The 15,062-nt window shown below is 44.3% G+C and overlaps 1 protein-coding gene across 1 annotated transcript in view; it reads right to left on the reverse strand.

Moving 5' to 3' along the window:
• The window catches only part of DNAH2 (dynein axonemal heavy chain 2), a gene marked incomplete at its 5' end in the record, with an annotated part of 86,284 nt that overhangs the window by 64,242 nt on the left and 6,980 nt on the right, over positions 1-15,062 (reverse strand). Inside the window, 9 exons of the mRNA XM_082678968.1 lie at positions 254-383; positions 822-1,027; positions 1,357-1,444; positions 1,924-2,081; positions 2,992-3,183; positions 4,163-4,401; positions 4,571-4,681; positions 5,227-5,455; positions 13,301-13,471. Of these exons, the coding sequence (XP_082535094.1) occupies positions 254-383; positions 822-1,027; positions 1,357-1,444; positions 1,924-2,081; positions 2,992-3,183; positions 4,163-4,401; positions 4,571-4,681; positions 5,227-5,455; positions 13,301-13,471 (1,524 nt within the window). The remainder of the gene's footprint in view (positions 1-253; positions 384-821; positions 1,028-1,356; positions 1,445-1,923; positions 2,082-2,991; positions 3,184-4,162; positions 4,402-4,570; positions 4,682-5,226; positions 5,456-13,300; positions 13,472-15,062) is intronic.

The following is a 15,062-nucleotide window of genomic DNA, read 5'->3' on the forward strand; positions in this document are numbered from 1 at the left end:
AGGAAGTGGACAACACACCCAGGGATGCGGGTTCCCTGCAGCTCCACCCTGGAGGAAAGCTACACCCCTGCCGTGGGAGTCCCGCTCCCAAGGCACCCGGGCACTGGGGGAACAGCGGAAGAAAAGAGGCACTGGCCATTCAGGACATGGGACAGAGCATGAACGGAGGTTGGATGGTGTCTGGAAGGACCAGGAGGAACTGAAGGAAGGCAGAAGAGAACCAGGGGTGGAGGAAGCAAGCGGGCAGCCACACCTCTCGGGCTGCAAGCCTGCGGAAGGTGTCCAGCAGTAGCACCCCGTGCTCCACGTCGCGGACTAACTCAAAGGCGGAGCTGATCAAGTTCTGAGTCATCACCTCCAGGTCCTTGACTCCAGCCCGGAACCTGCACCGTTAGAGGCATGTTGAAGGGTGGGTGCCCTCGCCTGCCCCCAAGGACATCCCCTGAGTAAGACTTCTATGCGTTATGTACTGAGGGCTTCCTAGGTGCCAGGCACTGAGTGTTGTACACGCATTAGTCCATTTATCCCTCAGAACAGTGCAGTGAGGTAGGCTTTATCACTAACCGTATTTTATAGATGAGGAAACAGAGGCCCCAGCTGGTAGAACAATGTACGTAACTAGTTTGTGGCAGAACCGGGATCCAAGCCCAGGAAGGCTGACTCTGGAACCCTGAGTCTGAGCCACCACCTCCTTCCTAGCACTTCCCCTGCCCTCCCCAACCCTGACCTGTGGCCTCCACGCTTCCCCAGTACACTCTGCTCTCACCTCCCTGACCTCCCTTCCCTGCTCGACCCCGGGGGCCTGCCTGTGATGCTCTCACCTATTGTAGTCTTCGTGCCAAGAGGTGTTCTTGACGTCCAGGATGCCCCCGCGAACAGCTCGCAGCACGTGCAGGTTTTTGTGGAAGATGTCCTCAATCTCCAGCAAGTTCCGTGTTATCTGGGGCCCCTGGGCGCCAGAGAAGCAGGGAAGGGGACCTTGCTTGCCATCTTCCCAGCGGGCAAAATGGAACTGACAGTCACATACCTGCAAAGAAGTCAGCGTGAGGCTTCCCGCCCTCCTTTCTGAACCTCTCTGTCCTGAGCTCTTTGGTTTAGCTTTAAATGGCTAAAAACTAAGGAGCACCAACCAGATGCAAGGGGCTACCGGGGTGCATTTTAGCTGCAGAATGAAATATGAGATACTAAGGCAGTGATAACAGGCCAAAGTCTCAAAGCACGGGATGGTGGTCAGGCACACAGTCATGTGAAAAGAACCAAAGCAGCAAGTTCTAGGTGTAGCCTCAGCCCCAGCTCCCCCAGCTCCTGGAGCGTCTGCTGTTGGCTTTGAGTCTCCTTCCCTGACCGTCTTCCCACCTCGATAAGGTCCTTGCAGCGTTGCACAAAGGCATCGACCTGGGCAAATATGCTGGTCTGGTCTAGGACCCAGCCCCAGCGGGAGAACCTGTCGGAAGAAAGACTGACCAGTCAGAAGCGGGAACACGAGCCATTAACCAACCTGCCCAGGCCAGGCTAGAAACATGAGTCCTAGTTCAGGGGGAGCCTTAGAAAATGAGACCCCAAGAAACAGTTTTCCTGAACCCCAAGAGAAGAGACTCAAGGTGAGGAGAGCCAGAGAGGAAACAAAAACATCTCAGTTCTAAGAGAAGGTTTACACACAATGGAATTTTAGACTTCAGGGCCAAGAAAGGAGGAAAACACCAGGAGGGATTCCTGGGATCAGGGAGAAGGTTATTAGAGTTAGGAGGACCTACGGCTGGGAGCTAGAATACCCGAATCCACAGAGAAAACTCGGACCCATGTAAAAACTCTAGAAAGATATAATCCATAGGCTTAAAGTGCAAGCAAAAGGACTCAGAATCTACCCGCTATAGGAACGACAAGGTGGGTGACACACAGGATGTTAGGGGAGGCCCGTCGTACTGGGTATGCATCTGCACAGCCTGTAGGTAGTGGTCTCTCCAGGCGTGACAACAGGAGATGCAGCCTTGTAGGTCCTCCTTGCTAGAAATGACGTATCCCTCAAAGATCCGGTCCAGGGAGATGGCATGGCAGCACAGGCGGATGATCTCATTGCTCATCTGCAGATGGGGTCCCAACAGCCTCAGTTCACAGCCTTAGTTGCACCCCACCCTCTCTCGGAGTCCCCAAGACCACGCCTCAGGTCTCAGCCTCCTACTGCTGGATTTGCCTCCCGATACCCCTCTCGCCCCTGGTCCTCCACTGCTGGCGTGGCAGCACCTCTGGGTTCCACCTCCATTGCCTGCCTCAGACCAGCTCTGCAGCTGCATTTCTAGCCAGCGATCGGCTCAGCGCCCCTGCCCCACTCTTTGGCTCCACTGCCCTCCAGGAATCGGCTCCTGCTCCTCAAAAGTCGGTGTTTTGGGGCTTCCCTGGTGGCGCAGTGGTTGAGAGTCCGCCTGCCGATGCAGGGGACGCGGGTTCGTGCTCCGGTCCGGGAAGATCCCACATGCCGCGGAGCGGCTGGGCCCGTGAACCATGGCCGCTGAGCCTGCGCGTCCGGAGCCTGTGCTCCGCAACGGGAGAGCCCGCAACAGTGAGAGGCCCGCGCACCGCAAAAAAAAAAAAGTCGGTGTTCCTTCCTGAATCTGCCTCTCGCCCACTGCGAGTTCCATCTTTGGAAACGAGAAAGAGTGGGTCTTCCCCTTCCATACAGCTCTGCCTGGGAGTCTGTCCTTCGTGGCCCCCTCCCGCCCTGCACTCCATCTACGCCTCTTTGCAAAGCCCCTCTTCCCGCCTGGGCTACGTCCATCTGGAAGCAAAATGTCCAGTCCAGGCCCCAACTCCAAGCATCACTATAGTTGATGATGCAGGCAAAAACCTGTGGTCTCCGTCCGACCTGAAGGGCATTCCTCACTACCTTTTCACCGCATATGTCTGCTGGTGAATTCCGCCTTCTCCAGAAATCTGCGTCCTATTAACACGGCCACCCCCTTATGACCCTCTGTCCCACCCTCTGCAGGCACACACCTTCCGGAAGAGGGAGGTCAGTCTCTCCCGAGTGTTGTAGTGGGGAGAGTTGACCCAGATGATGCGGATGAGACTGATGAGCCTGGGGAGTTTACTAGAGATGTCCTTAGGCCTCATGAAAGCCAGCTCCTGGTAAGGTTCCTTCAGGATCGACAAAAAAGTCAGGTTTGACTGTGCTTGACGAGATCCATCCTGGCAGTAAAGAGAAACCAGGAGAAGACTTACCCCCTGGAAAGAACCGGTTCAAAGCGAGCGCTTTTGATCCTCCTCAAACCCTACCCCGACTTGCTTCTCCCGGGAAGCATTCCCAATTAACCCTACCTGGTGCCAATCACCTCAGGTCTCTGCCACCCTTCAGGACCAGAGCTTGTACATACCTACTTTTATTCACTTACTAGTTTCTACAAAAATATTTTTATGTCTTTTCTCATGTGTGAGTCCCATCTCTCCCACTAGACTGGGAATTCCCCAAGCTCAGGTTTTGCGTCTATTTCTCTAGTTTTTCCCCTTGAACTCTTAACTCTGCACAAAGGAGACGCTCAATAGGTGTTGATCAACTGACTGGATATCACACTCATTCAGCCCAGTGGCTGTCACCCAGGCCCCTCCACTGCCCTGTTCTCAACGAGGGTTTTAGACTTCTCCACCTAACGGTGGCTCAGTTCCCTCAATACCAGCTTCAGATTCCACCTAGGAAGACAGGGCCTCTCTCTCTGTATTCTGCAGACCACTCTGATCTCTGTGCGTCAGCTTGTCATATAATACCAAATTTAATTTTTTTTTTTTTTTTTACCAAATTTAATTTTTTAAACGTGTTTCTCTTGCAGCTCTCTCGGCTGAACCGCGTGGGTGTGTCTTTGACCCCAGGCCATCTAGCCATCTCTTTTGTGTAAGTCTTATTTCTCAGCTGGACCGTATGGGTTGGGCTCAGAGAGGGCACTCAATGTCGTACACTTGTTGAGTAACCAGAAGTCTCCCTAACTAAACTATAAGCTCCTTGGGACCTTGTGTTCTACCACATTTATACTCTCCCACAAGTCCAAGTCCAAGCACTGGGTGCATCTATCTTTGCCTTTGATGACTATGTTGACTCTCTCTTCTTAGCACCTTACAGTGTACCAACTGCTGTCTACTTTCTGGCAAGCCTCCATCCTTCGATCCACTCACAGACCTGTATCTGCTGGGCCAGCTTCATAAAGGGCGCCAGGTAGGATGACTTGGCAAGACTCAGGATGGACTCGATGTGTTTCACTCCCGGCTTCACCAGCTGTTTGCTGATGCCAGACAGGTCCATGCATCGGTTGCGCCAGAACTCAATCTCCTCCAAAGGACCTAAATTTTCTCCTGTGTCCACAGTTTCCTGGGCACTGAGCACTTCCTTTATCTGCCGTGTCCAGTGGATCATGGTGGCTGCCGGCGAGAGGACAAAACCTCTGGCGTTTCTTTGCAGTACTCCCCAGTTGTGTCCTTCCCTGTTCCCCCTACAGAGCCCTCCTAACCCAACTCCTGTCCCAGCCTCTGGGCTGCCCCCCACCTCTCCCCTAGGAGCCCTGACACATGGGCAGTGCCAGCCACTCACTCTCCAGTTGCTGTACCAGATCTTTGTCTTTAACCACCGCCTCAGGCTTCATGTTCATGGCCTCTGTAGGGATGTAGAGAACAGTGTGCCCCTCCAGTTTGTACCGAGTATCTAAGGAAAGGAAAGGACCATGAGAGTTCACAGAGGGCGATGGGTGTATGCCACCCCACTTCCAACCGTGGTTGATGATCTGGGGCCCAGGAAGTGTACACATTTCAGGAGAGCAGGCAGGAGAAGCTATGACTCATGCTTTTTTGATACCAAGCGGGAAAATGACAGAAGGCAGAGATACCTCACTGAGATATAATAAGAGATTGTCATAAAATATGGTCAAAGATCTATACCATGCCCTCAACACTCTCTTCTATGACACATGTACTCCCCCTACTGCCCGCCCCCATCTCCCCTTACCCTACATGTACTCTTGGAAATTTCCAACTCTGAGCAGGTCTGGCCAACTGTTCTACAGCAGGAAACTCTACCTGGATTAGAAGGCAAACTCTGTACCCTGTTCCACTCATTCAGCAAACACATTCCAAGCACCTACTCTGTGCCAAGCAACGCGGGTACTCAGGATCAATCTTCCCCCCCGCCTCACTCTCTCTACTGTTGGTGGGGACTGGGGAGAAAGCAGGCATTCCAGTCTCTCCACTCACCTGTCAGGCAGGCCAAGAACCTGTGCAGGTGAGAAGTAAAATGATTTCGAATGCTCTCGGGCCAGGTTGTGTTTGTAAAGATCTGAGGGGCAAAGACGCCATCGAGCAGCCGAAGCAGGGCTGGGATGTAGGAACCCCGCACTGTCCCAAAATGCACAGTCGCCTCAAAGTTCTCTGGAGTGATGGGAACTGGCGCTTGGCGAATGAAGTAGACAATCTGGTTCTGGGTCTGCATGAAAGACAGTAGATCAGACTTCAGGGTCCAGGCCCAGCCATGATCCCCAAGGGAATGTGAGGCTCCAATCATGAAAGCCTGGCTGAGTTCGTCGCATTCCCTTAGTGTATCCAATCCTTCTCCAAATATAAGCAACATGAGGTGCTTCCTGTTCTTGTCAGGGACATAACAGAGTCTGTATACAGAGATGTGGGGAGGAAATGGAGAGAGCATGCCTTGAGGGTAGGGACTGTGTATTTTGTCCAACTTGGCTCCAGACCTAGCACAGTGACGGGGACATATTAGATGCTCCATAAATGAGGGATGGATGGATAAATGGAAAGAAAAGGATATAGGAAAACCAGAAAGGAGAAGGACCTAAAGTAAGAGACAACTGTCTAGGGTTTTCCATTTCACTTGCATATACTTTTCCCCCAATTTTTCACTTATCCTTCAGTTGTGTTTATGCTGAGTTTTTGTTGTTGTTTACGTTCAGAAATGTATAACTTTCCTGTTGTTAAAACTTCTTAAAGTTTCTGACTTCTACATGCTTAGAAAAGTCATTCCCACTCTACGATCAGATTCACCTGTCTTTTTTTCTTTAGTACTTTTGTAGCTACTCTTTATACTTGATTTAACTTTAAAAACTGAAAATAAAATGCAAAGAAGAAATTCATAACCATTCATCTTCCCACTACCCAGAATTAAATTTTGGCTTTTTTTTGTTTGTTTTTGGTTTTTTTTGTCCATGCCATGCGGCATGTGGGATCTTAGTTCCCTGATCAGGGATCGAACCTGCGCCCCTGCATTGGATGCACAGAGTCTTAACCACTGGACTACCAGGGAAGTCCTTGTATTTCTTTTTGTAAAAAAAAGCTTAACAATTATTATTTTTGTTAAAAATGATATGTTAATTATAAATAACTGAAACAATGCAGAAAAGTACAAAGATAAAAGTTTAAATGTCATCTAAAATTCCACCACCCAGACATTAATTATGATCATTAGAGAAAATACTATTCCAGACATCTCTCTCTCTCTCTCTCTCTCTCTCTCACTCTCTCTCTCTCTCTCTATCTATATATATATATATATATACAGGAAAATAAATTAAAATAGTTATTTCAAAATAGGATCATGCTATTTTTTTTTACATATAATTTATTTATTTTTGGCTGCGTTGGATCTTCGTTGCTGTGCATGGGCTTTCTCTAGTTGCGCCAAGCGGGGGCTTCTCTTGTTTCGGGGCACAGGCTCTAGGCATGCGGGCTTCAGTAGTTGTAGCACACAGGCTCAGTAGTTGTGGCTTGCAGGCCCTAGAGCGCAGGCTCAGTAGTTGTGAGCACGGGCTTAGTTGCTCCGTGGCATGTGGGATCTTCCTGGACCAGGGCTCAAACATGTGTGCTCCGCATTGGCAGGCGGATTCTTAACCACTGCACCACCAAGGAAGCCCCAGGATCATGCTGTTTGTAATTAAAAGTATTAAATTTAATTTTACTTGGATTTAATAGAATAAAAACACATTGATGTGAATATAGTAAGTGGTTGAGCTTCAAATAAATGTTTCTTTATCTCTAAGAGAGATTTCTTCCTAAAAGACCCCTTTCTAAGGTCATAAGAAAGCTTATGAAAAACATTAAGAGGTTAGCACTTCCCTGGTGGTGCAGTGGTTAAGAATCCACCTGTCAATTCAGGGGACATGGGTTCAAGCCCTGGTCCGTGAAGATCCCACATGCCGCGGAGCAACTAAGCCTGTGTGCCACAACTACTGAGCCTGCGCTCTACAGCCCGGGAGCCACAACTACTGAACCCGTGTGCCACAACTACTGAAGCCCACGTGCCTACAGCCCGTGCTCCACAACGAGAAGCCACCTCAATGAGGAGCCCACACACCGCAACAAAGAGTAGCCCCTGCTCGCCGCAACTAGAGAAAGCCCACATGCAGCAATGAAGACCCAATGCAGCCAAAAAATAAATAAATAAATGAATAAAAAGAGGTTAGTTTTCTCACTGCCTTCCAATTTTAAGTTCAGTTGACTCGCTGCTTTGAACGACAGGAACATTGGCATCCTCTTACTCTCTTGCATTCTCTCACCACTTCCCAATTTTTGTTATACTATTATTTTTTACATTGTCCAGGTTGATAACATTCACATTCAATAACATAACCATAATTCCCATGGTTATTTAGTATTAGTTCTTTATTTAAATGAATTGAATATTCACAGAGTCTCTATTCCTGAGTTTTCTATTTGGTTCATTCCTCTTTTTTTTTTGGTTCAGTCTTTGATGAACTGGATTTCCATTGATGACATCATTTTTGCTTTTCAAAGTAGGGTTCTTTCAAGACTAAAAATGACTGCCTATTTGTTGCCTCTATACTTGACCATCTAGGCTGGGAATTATACCCTTGGGTTACGCTATGGTTCCTGGAGAACTCGTAGGTGTAACTTCTGGGTGTTCAGAGAAGTCTGAGATCAGCCTAATGGTTCCCCTTGGTAGATAATTTGGGGTTTTGACTAGAGGCCTAAATAATTATTTCCCAAATTTTTATTTTGAAAAAAATTCCAACCCATAGAAAAGTTGCAAGAAAGGCACAATGAACAATACCATGCCCTTCATCTAAATCCACTAATTGTTAACATTTTGCTGTACTTGTGCATGATTGCACTCTCTCTCATTTTCTCTCCTTCTCTCTCTGCTGAGCCATTTCAGAGTTAGCAGCAGACGTTATAAAACTACACTCTTACATACTTCAGCATATGGCTCCTAACAGGGAGGATATTCTCCAACAGTCTCAACACTGTAATTATCACACTCAGAAAATTTAACTTCATTTAATACTTTTATATAATACACAGTTTATATTCGATTTTCCACAGTGGTCCAAATAATGTCATTTACAGCTGGTTTCTTCCCATCCAGGATCCAATACAGATCACACATGGTTGTGTCCCCTTTAATTCCACATAGTTTCCCAGTCTTTTTCTTTCTACCATGACAGTGGTATTTCTAATAGTCCAGGCCAGTTGTTTTCCAAAATGTCCCTTAATTTTGATTTATTGGATTGTTTCCTCATTATTAGATGCAGGTTAAGTATTCTTGGCAGGAATACCACATAGGTGATGTTCCCAAAGAATTAATTTCCCCGAATTTAAGTAACCTAACTAAGACGTGTATTGATATTAAACACTGTGCAACAAATTTTTGTGGAATAAAGTATGTCCTTTCAATTCCCACATTCTGTTCCTTCTGCAGTTCAGGGAAATTCTCTGTATTTTTATTATTTTTTTTGTTCCACCGGGTCTTAGTTGTGGTAGGCAGGCTCCTTAGATATGGCATGTGAACTCTTAGTTGCAGCATGCATGTGGGACCTAGCTCCCTGACCAGGGATTGAACCCGGGCCCTCTGCAATGGGAGCTCAGTATTATCCACTGCACCACCAGGGAAGTCCCTCTGTATTTTATTTTTAAATTTATATTCTGTTTCATTAGCTGGTACCCTATGTTAGATCACCTGTGTCTGTCTTTCACATCTATTAACTTCTCTCTACTTGTATTGTCATTGGTTTTTTCTTCTGCATACGCTGTAATTATCTCAAGCCTCTCTTCTACATCCGTTCAGATTTTCAGTGGTAGCTATTCAGTTCCTTGCTGTTTCTAACCTACTAATTTTAACACGTAAACATGTTGCTTTCTTTATTTCAAAAATCTGCAGTCTCCCTCTTATTTCATTCTCACGTTTTATCATTTCGTCTCTCAGCTTATTAAAAAATTAAATTCGTGTTCTTATTAAGTCGTACTGTAACATGATGCTGTTGTGAGGAATTGCCTTCTGTTCAGTTATGTTTTCCTCTTTTGCATGTTTTGTTCTGTTCTTTTTCTCCCTTGATGTAGTATGCTTGCAGTTGCCATGCAATTTCACTTGCCTCATGCTTGCACAGCTCTCTGAATTCCTTCTTTTTGCTTTAAAGTACTGTGGGTGACTTCCTGATGTCCCACTGTGAGAGCCCAGTTTCATTTCCCGCTCGAAGTTAAAGGGTTGGATATTTTATGTTTCATTCACTTTTCTCTAGCCTAAGATAACTGCATGAGGGGATGGGCAGATGGTTAAGGCTAATTTAAAACTGTAAAATCTTTGTTAAAATACATGGGCTCTTTCTTTTCAGATTTTGTAAAAAACCGAGGTTCACTCCATCTCACTAGGGGGCGTCCACCATTCCCGCAGGGAGGACGGTTTCCATAAGTTAGTACATAGACCTTTCATTGGTCCCCACTTTTAAAGTTTATTAGATTAGATTTTGCTTCTTTCCTTGTTTGTTTACTCTTGGGTGTTTGTGGTTTTCTCGTTTTACTTTTTACTATTTTATCAAGTATTCAAGAGTAATAATTTCTTAAGGAAGTTTTTCAATTTCAATCTTGCCCCAGGAGAATACGATTAAATCCATGATCTATTTAGAATATTTTTTGGCATGCTAAATAGATGTTTTTCAGCTTTGTCGAGGCATAATTGACAAATAAACATTGTATATATTTAAGGTGTACACTTTGCTGTTTTGACATACATATACACTGTGAAATGATCACTGCAATCAAGCCAATTAACATATCCATTATCCCATATGGTTACCATTTTCTTTTTCTTTTTTCTTTTTGTAAGTGAGAACACTTAAGAACTACCCTTTAGCAAATTATACATTATAGTATTATTAACCATAGTTACCATGCTGTATATTAGATCTCCAGAACTCATTAAGCTTGCATAACTTAAACTTTGTACAATTTTCCCCCAGTTTTATTGAGATATAATTGATCTATAACATTGTATTGGTTTAAGGTATACAGTGTAATGATTTGATATGTATATTTATGGCAAAGTGATTACAATAAGTTAACACCTATCACCTTACATAACTACAATTTTTTTTTGTCAGAACTTTTAAGATCTGTTCCCTTAGCAACTTTCAAATATACAATAGTTTTGTTAACTAGAGTCACCATGCTGTATGTACATTAATCCCCAGAACTTATTTATCTCATAATTGGAAGTTTGTACCTTTGACCAACTTCATCCATTTTCCCTACTCCCCCATCCCCAACTCTGGCAGCCACCAATCTGTCCTGTTTCCCTCCATCTGAATCTCTGTTTCTCAATCTGTCCTGTTCTCTGTTTCTAGGAGTTAGTTTTTTTTTTTCTAGATTCCACATATAAGTGAGATCATACAGTAATTTTCTTTCTCCATCTGACTTATTTCACTGAGCATAATACCCTCCAAGGCCACCCATGTTTTTGCAAATGGCAAGGCTTTTTTTCTCTCTCATTGCTGAATAATATTCCTCTATGTGTGTGTGTGTGTGTGTGTGTGTGTGTGTGTGTGTGTGTGTATTCCACATTTTCTTTATCCACTCATCCAATGACGGACACTTAGGCTGTTTCCATACCTTGGCTATTATAAATAAACTATAATGAATGTGGGGGTGTGGATATTTCTTCAAGATCGTGATTTCATTTCCTTTGGATATACACCCAGAAGTGGGATTGCTAGATCATATGGTAGTTCTATTTTTATTTTTTTGAGGAACCTCCATACTGTTTTCCATAGTGACTGCACCAATTTACATTCCCAGTACACAAGGGTTCCCTTTTCTCCACATCCTCATCAATATTTGTCATCTCTTGTCTTTCTCATGATGGTCATTCTAACAGGTATGAGGTGATACCTCACTGTGGTTTTGATTTGCATTTCTCTGATTAGTGATATTGAGCACCTTTTCACGTACATGTTGGCCATTTGTATGTCTTCGTCAGAAAAATGTCTTTTCAATTCTGCACAGTTTTTAATCACATTGTTTTGTTTTCTTGCTATTAAATTGTATGATTTCTTTATATATATTTTAGATATGTATTCATCTCTTATCAGATATATGATTTGCAAATATTTCCTCCCATTCATAGGTTGACTTTTCATTTTGTCAATGATTTCCTTTGCTGTGCAGAAGCTTTTTAGTTAGATGTAGTCCCACTTGTTTATTTTTGCTTTTATTGCTTTTGTTGTAGGGACAAAAAATTTGTACCCTTTCACCAACATTTCCCTACTTCCCCCTTGCCCCACTAGATTTTTTTAATAGAAAACCTTTGTTTTCCATGTTTCCCTATTCATCGAATAATCCATCTTTCCCCACAGATTTTAAAAGCAATTTTTGTAGAAAATGCTTACATATATGTTTCTGGACTCTCTCTGTTTCTTTACTGTTGCTTGTATAATACATATTCGTGCCCCAATCTAACTATTTTAATTACTGTAATTTAATAAAAGATTTTCATAGTTACAGATCTCCTACATTACTTTTCTTCTTCATCTTTTTTTTTTTTTTTTGCTATTTTCATTTCATTTTTCTAGATATACTTTAAATAATCCTTTACACTAGGGATCTAGGGTCTGTGGCACTTTGATTGGAGTTGCATTAAAACAGTACAGTTTTTTGGGTGGAATGATCTTTATAATATTAAGATTCCCACTCAGAAACAGGATAGGGCTCATCATTTTTTTTTTTAACATCTTTAGTAAAGTATAATTGCTTTACAATGGTGTGTTAGTTTCTGCTTTATAACAAAGTAGGGCTCATCATTTATTTAAATATTCTTTCTTGGCCTTCAACAAAGTTGTTTTCTTTTGTATAAATCCTAAATTATTTTTTGCAAATTTTTGTTCCTTTTGTGAATGAAATATATTTTTCATGATGCTTTATAGCCGATTGTTGCCAATACACAGGAAAAAGCCATGGCTTGTTTTGGGGTTTGTTTGTTTAATGTGGAAGCTTCACAAATTGTGCTGCTGAGCAGGGCCATGCTAATCTTCATTATCATTTCAATCTTTGTATATGTGCTGCCAATAAAAGCAAAGCAATAGCCCTTCTTCTTTTCCAGAATTTTATTTCTAAAAATTTCCAACATACAGGAACACTAAAAGAATTTTACAATAATGACCTGTACACCCACCACCCATAGGCTACCACCAACATTTTACTATACTTCTGTCTTTTAACTGTTTCCCTACCCATGGTTTACCTTTCACTAATGCATCCTCCCCATTGTTGGAACAGTTATCTATCTAACCCACGAAAGCCTTCAATAGTTCCCTCTGGGATAAAGCCAAATTCTTTAGCATAACATACAAGGCCCGTCACAAGCTGACCCCAACCCACCTTTCCCGTATCATTTCCCACAACTCCTCTTTCTTTGCACATAAAGTGTTCTTTACCTGGATGCTCTTACTCAGCCTCGATGAAATCCTACTTACCCTTCATCCCCAACTCAAATATCACCTCCATCACCAAGCCTTGCCAGCATTCCACTGGCTACATTAGTTGCTTCCAAAAAAAGCTCTTATAAAGCTTTGCCCAGGCATCATAATATACTGTAAATATTTTTTATATGTCTGTCTTCCCCACTAGACCATGAGATCATCAAAAGCAAAACCTTGGGGCTTCCCTGGTGGCGCAGCGGTTGAGAGTCCGCCTGCCGATGCAGGGGACACGGGTTCGTGCCCCGGTCCGGGAAGATCCCACGTGCCGCGGAGCGGCTGGGCCCATGAGCCATGGCCGCTGAGGCTGCGCGTCCGGAGCCTGTGCTCCGCAACGGGAGAGGCCACAACAGTGAGAGGCCCGCGTACCGCAAAAAAAAAAAAAAAAAAAAAAAGCAAAACTTTGCCTCATTCCTCTCTGTATCCTGCTGCCAAGCAGGGTGTGTGATGCTCAACAGACCTTGTACACAGGAGATGAGACTCACAGATGACAGAGATCCTCAGAACCTTCAGTCCCCTGGGAGAACACCCTGATGTCTGGACCGCGGAGTACGCACCTGCACAGGCATCCCCAGACCTAGCTTCAGCCCCAAACAGGGGTCGATGAAGATGGTGAGGATGGGCTCCGAAGGGTCCTGGGCAAAGTGTTCCAGAATGGTATCGTGCTCCTCTGTCCAAGTGGCAGCTGCCAGTCCTGTCAGCATAGCTCGGGACAGGAAAAGGGGCTTCTGCAGAAGGAGAGCAGAGGGCCAGAGCAGGGACAGCTGTCAGGATGGGTCACTTCTCCCAACCACTGTCACGTATGAGGACGTGGGGGATGAGGGAAGTCAGACAGCTTCAGAACGGGGAAGGGAAAGCTGAGAACGGACTGAAAGACAGGTTTCAAGCTTTCAAAGAAACAAGACAATAAGATTCTCTTCCCTCTACCAGTAAAAATAGAATGGATCATGAAGGAAGACTGAGGGATATCATCTTCCCAAGATACTTCATTTATGCCTGTGTTTGTAAAAATGTCTTATCAAGCAACCCTCAACCTCACAGTAAAACTAAATCAAGGGAACATGTAGGATATTAGCATAAGTCAAACAATTAGGATTCCATATGTATGTGTTAGCATATGGTATTTGTTTTTCTCTTTCTGACTTACTTCACTCTGTAATGACAGACTCTAGGTCCATCCAACTCACTACAAATAACTCAATTTCATTTCTTTTTATGGTTGAGTTATATTCCATTAAAGCTGGGACAAAGTGAGAGAGTGGCATGGACATACGTACACTACCAAATGTAAAACCGATAGCTAGTGGGAAGCAGCAGCAAAGCACAATGAGACCAGCTCGGTGCTTTGTGACCACCTAGAGGGGTGGGATAGGGAGGGTGGGAGGGAGGGAGACGCAAGAGGGAAGAGAGATGGGGATATACGTATATGTATAGCTCATTCACTTTGTTATAAAGCAGAAACTAACACACCATTGTAAAGCAATTATACTCCAATAAAGATCTTAAAAACAAACAAACAGGGCTTCCCTGGTGGCACAGTGGTTGAGAATCTGCCTGCCAATGCAGGGGACACAGTTTCGAACCCTGGTCTGGGAAGATCCCACATGCCGCGGAGCAACTAGGCCCGTGAGGCACAACTACTGAGCCTGTGCGTCTGGAGCCTGTGCTCCACAACAAAAGAGGCCGCAATAGTGAGAGGCCCGCGCACCGCGATGAAGAGTGGCCCCTGCTCGCTGCAACTAGGGAAAGCCCTCGCACAGAAACGAAGACCCAACACAGCCAAAAATAATAAATAAATAAATTAAAAACGAACAAACACCAAAAAAAACAAAAAAAAAAAAACCGAACAAACAAACAAAAACAATTAGGAGCAAGGGGATGACAAGCTGGAAAAAGGATAAGGGTAAAAGAGCAATTTCTCCATGATGTGGCCTCCACAGGATACTGGAATAAGTATGTGATATTGTGCAAAAGTCAACTGGCATATCAGTGAGGAAAAAAGAAAAAGGGAGGTGAAAAGACAAGACTGGAAAACACCAAAGAACAAACCAATTCGATGGAAAATAAATCATAACTGGTGGCTAGAAAAAAGAGAGCATTATTTTGAACACTACTAAATAAATTAAGAAAACTAGAGGATATAAAAATCTAGCTCGGTGAACTTGAGAAGTCACCCCGTCCTTCTTCCAGTACTTCTGGAAGATGATAAAGAATCCCTCTTACTTAAAGTTTCCAGGTCAAGAAAATTTAGCTAGTGATCTAAAATCTTCCGTATATAAATACATACATGAAGAACCAACGAGAAAAACACTAAGACCC

The sequence above is a fragment of the Grampus griseus genome, assembly GCF_964374135.1.
Source record: "Grampus griseus genome assembly, chromosome: 20".
Taxonomy (NCBI): domain Eukaryota; kingdom Metazoa; phylum Chordata; class Mammalia; order Artiodactyla; family Delphinidae; genus Grampus; species Grampus griseus.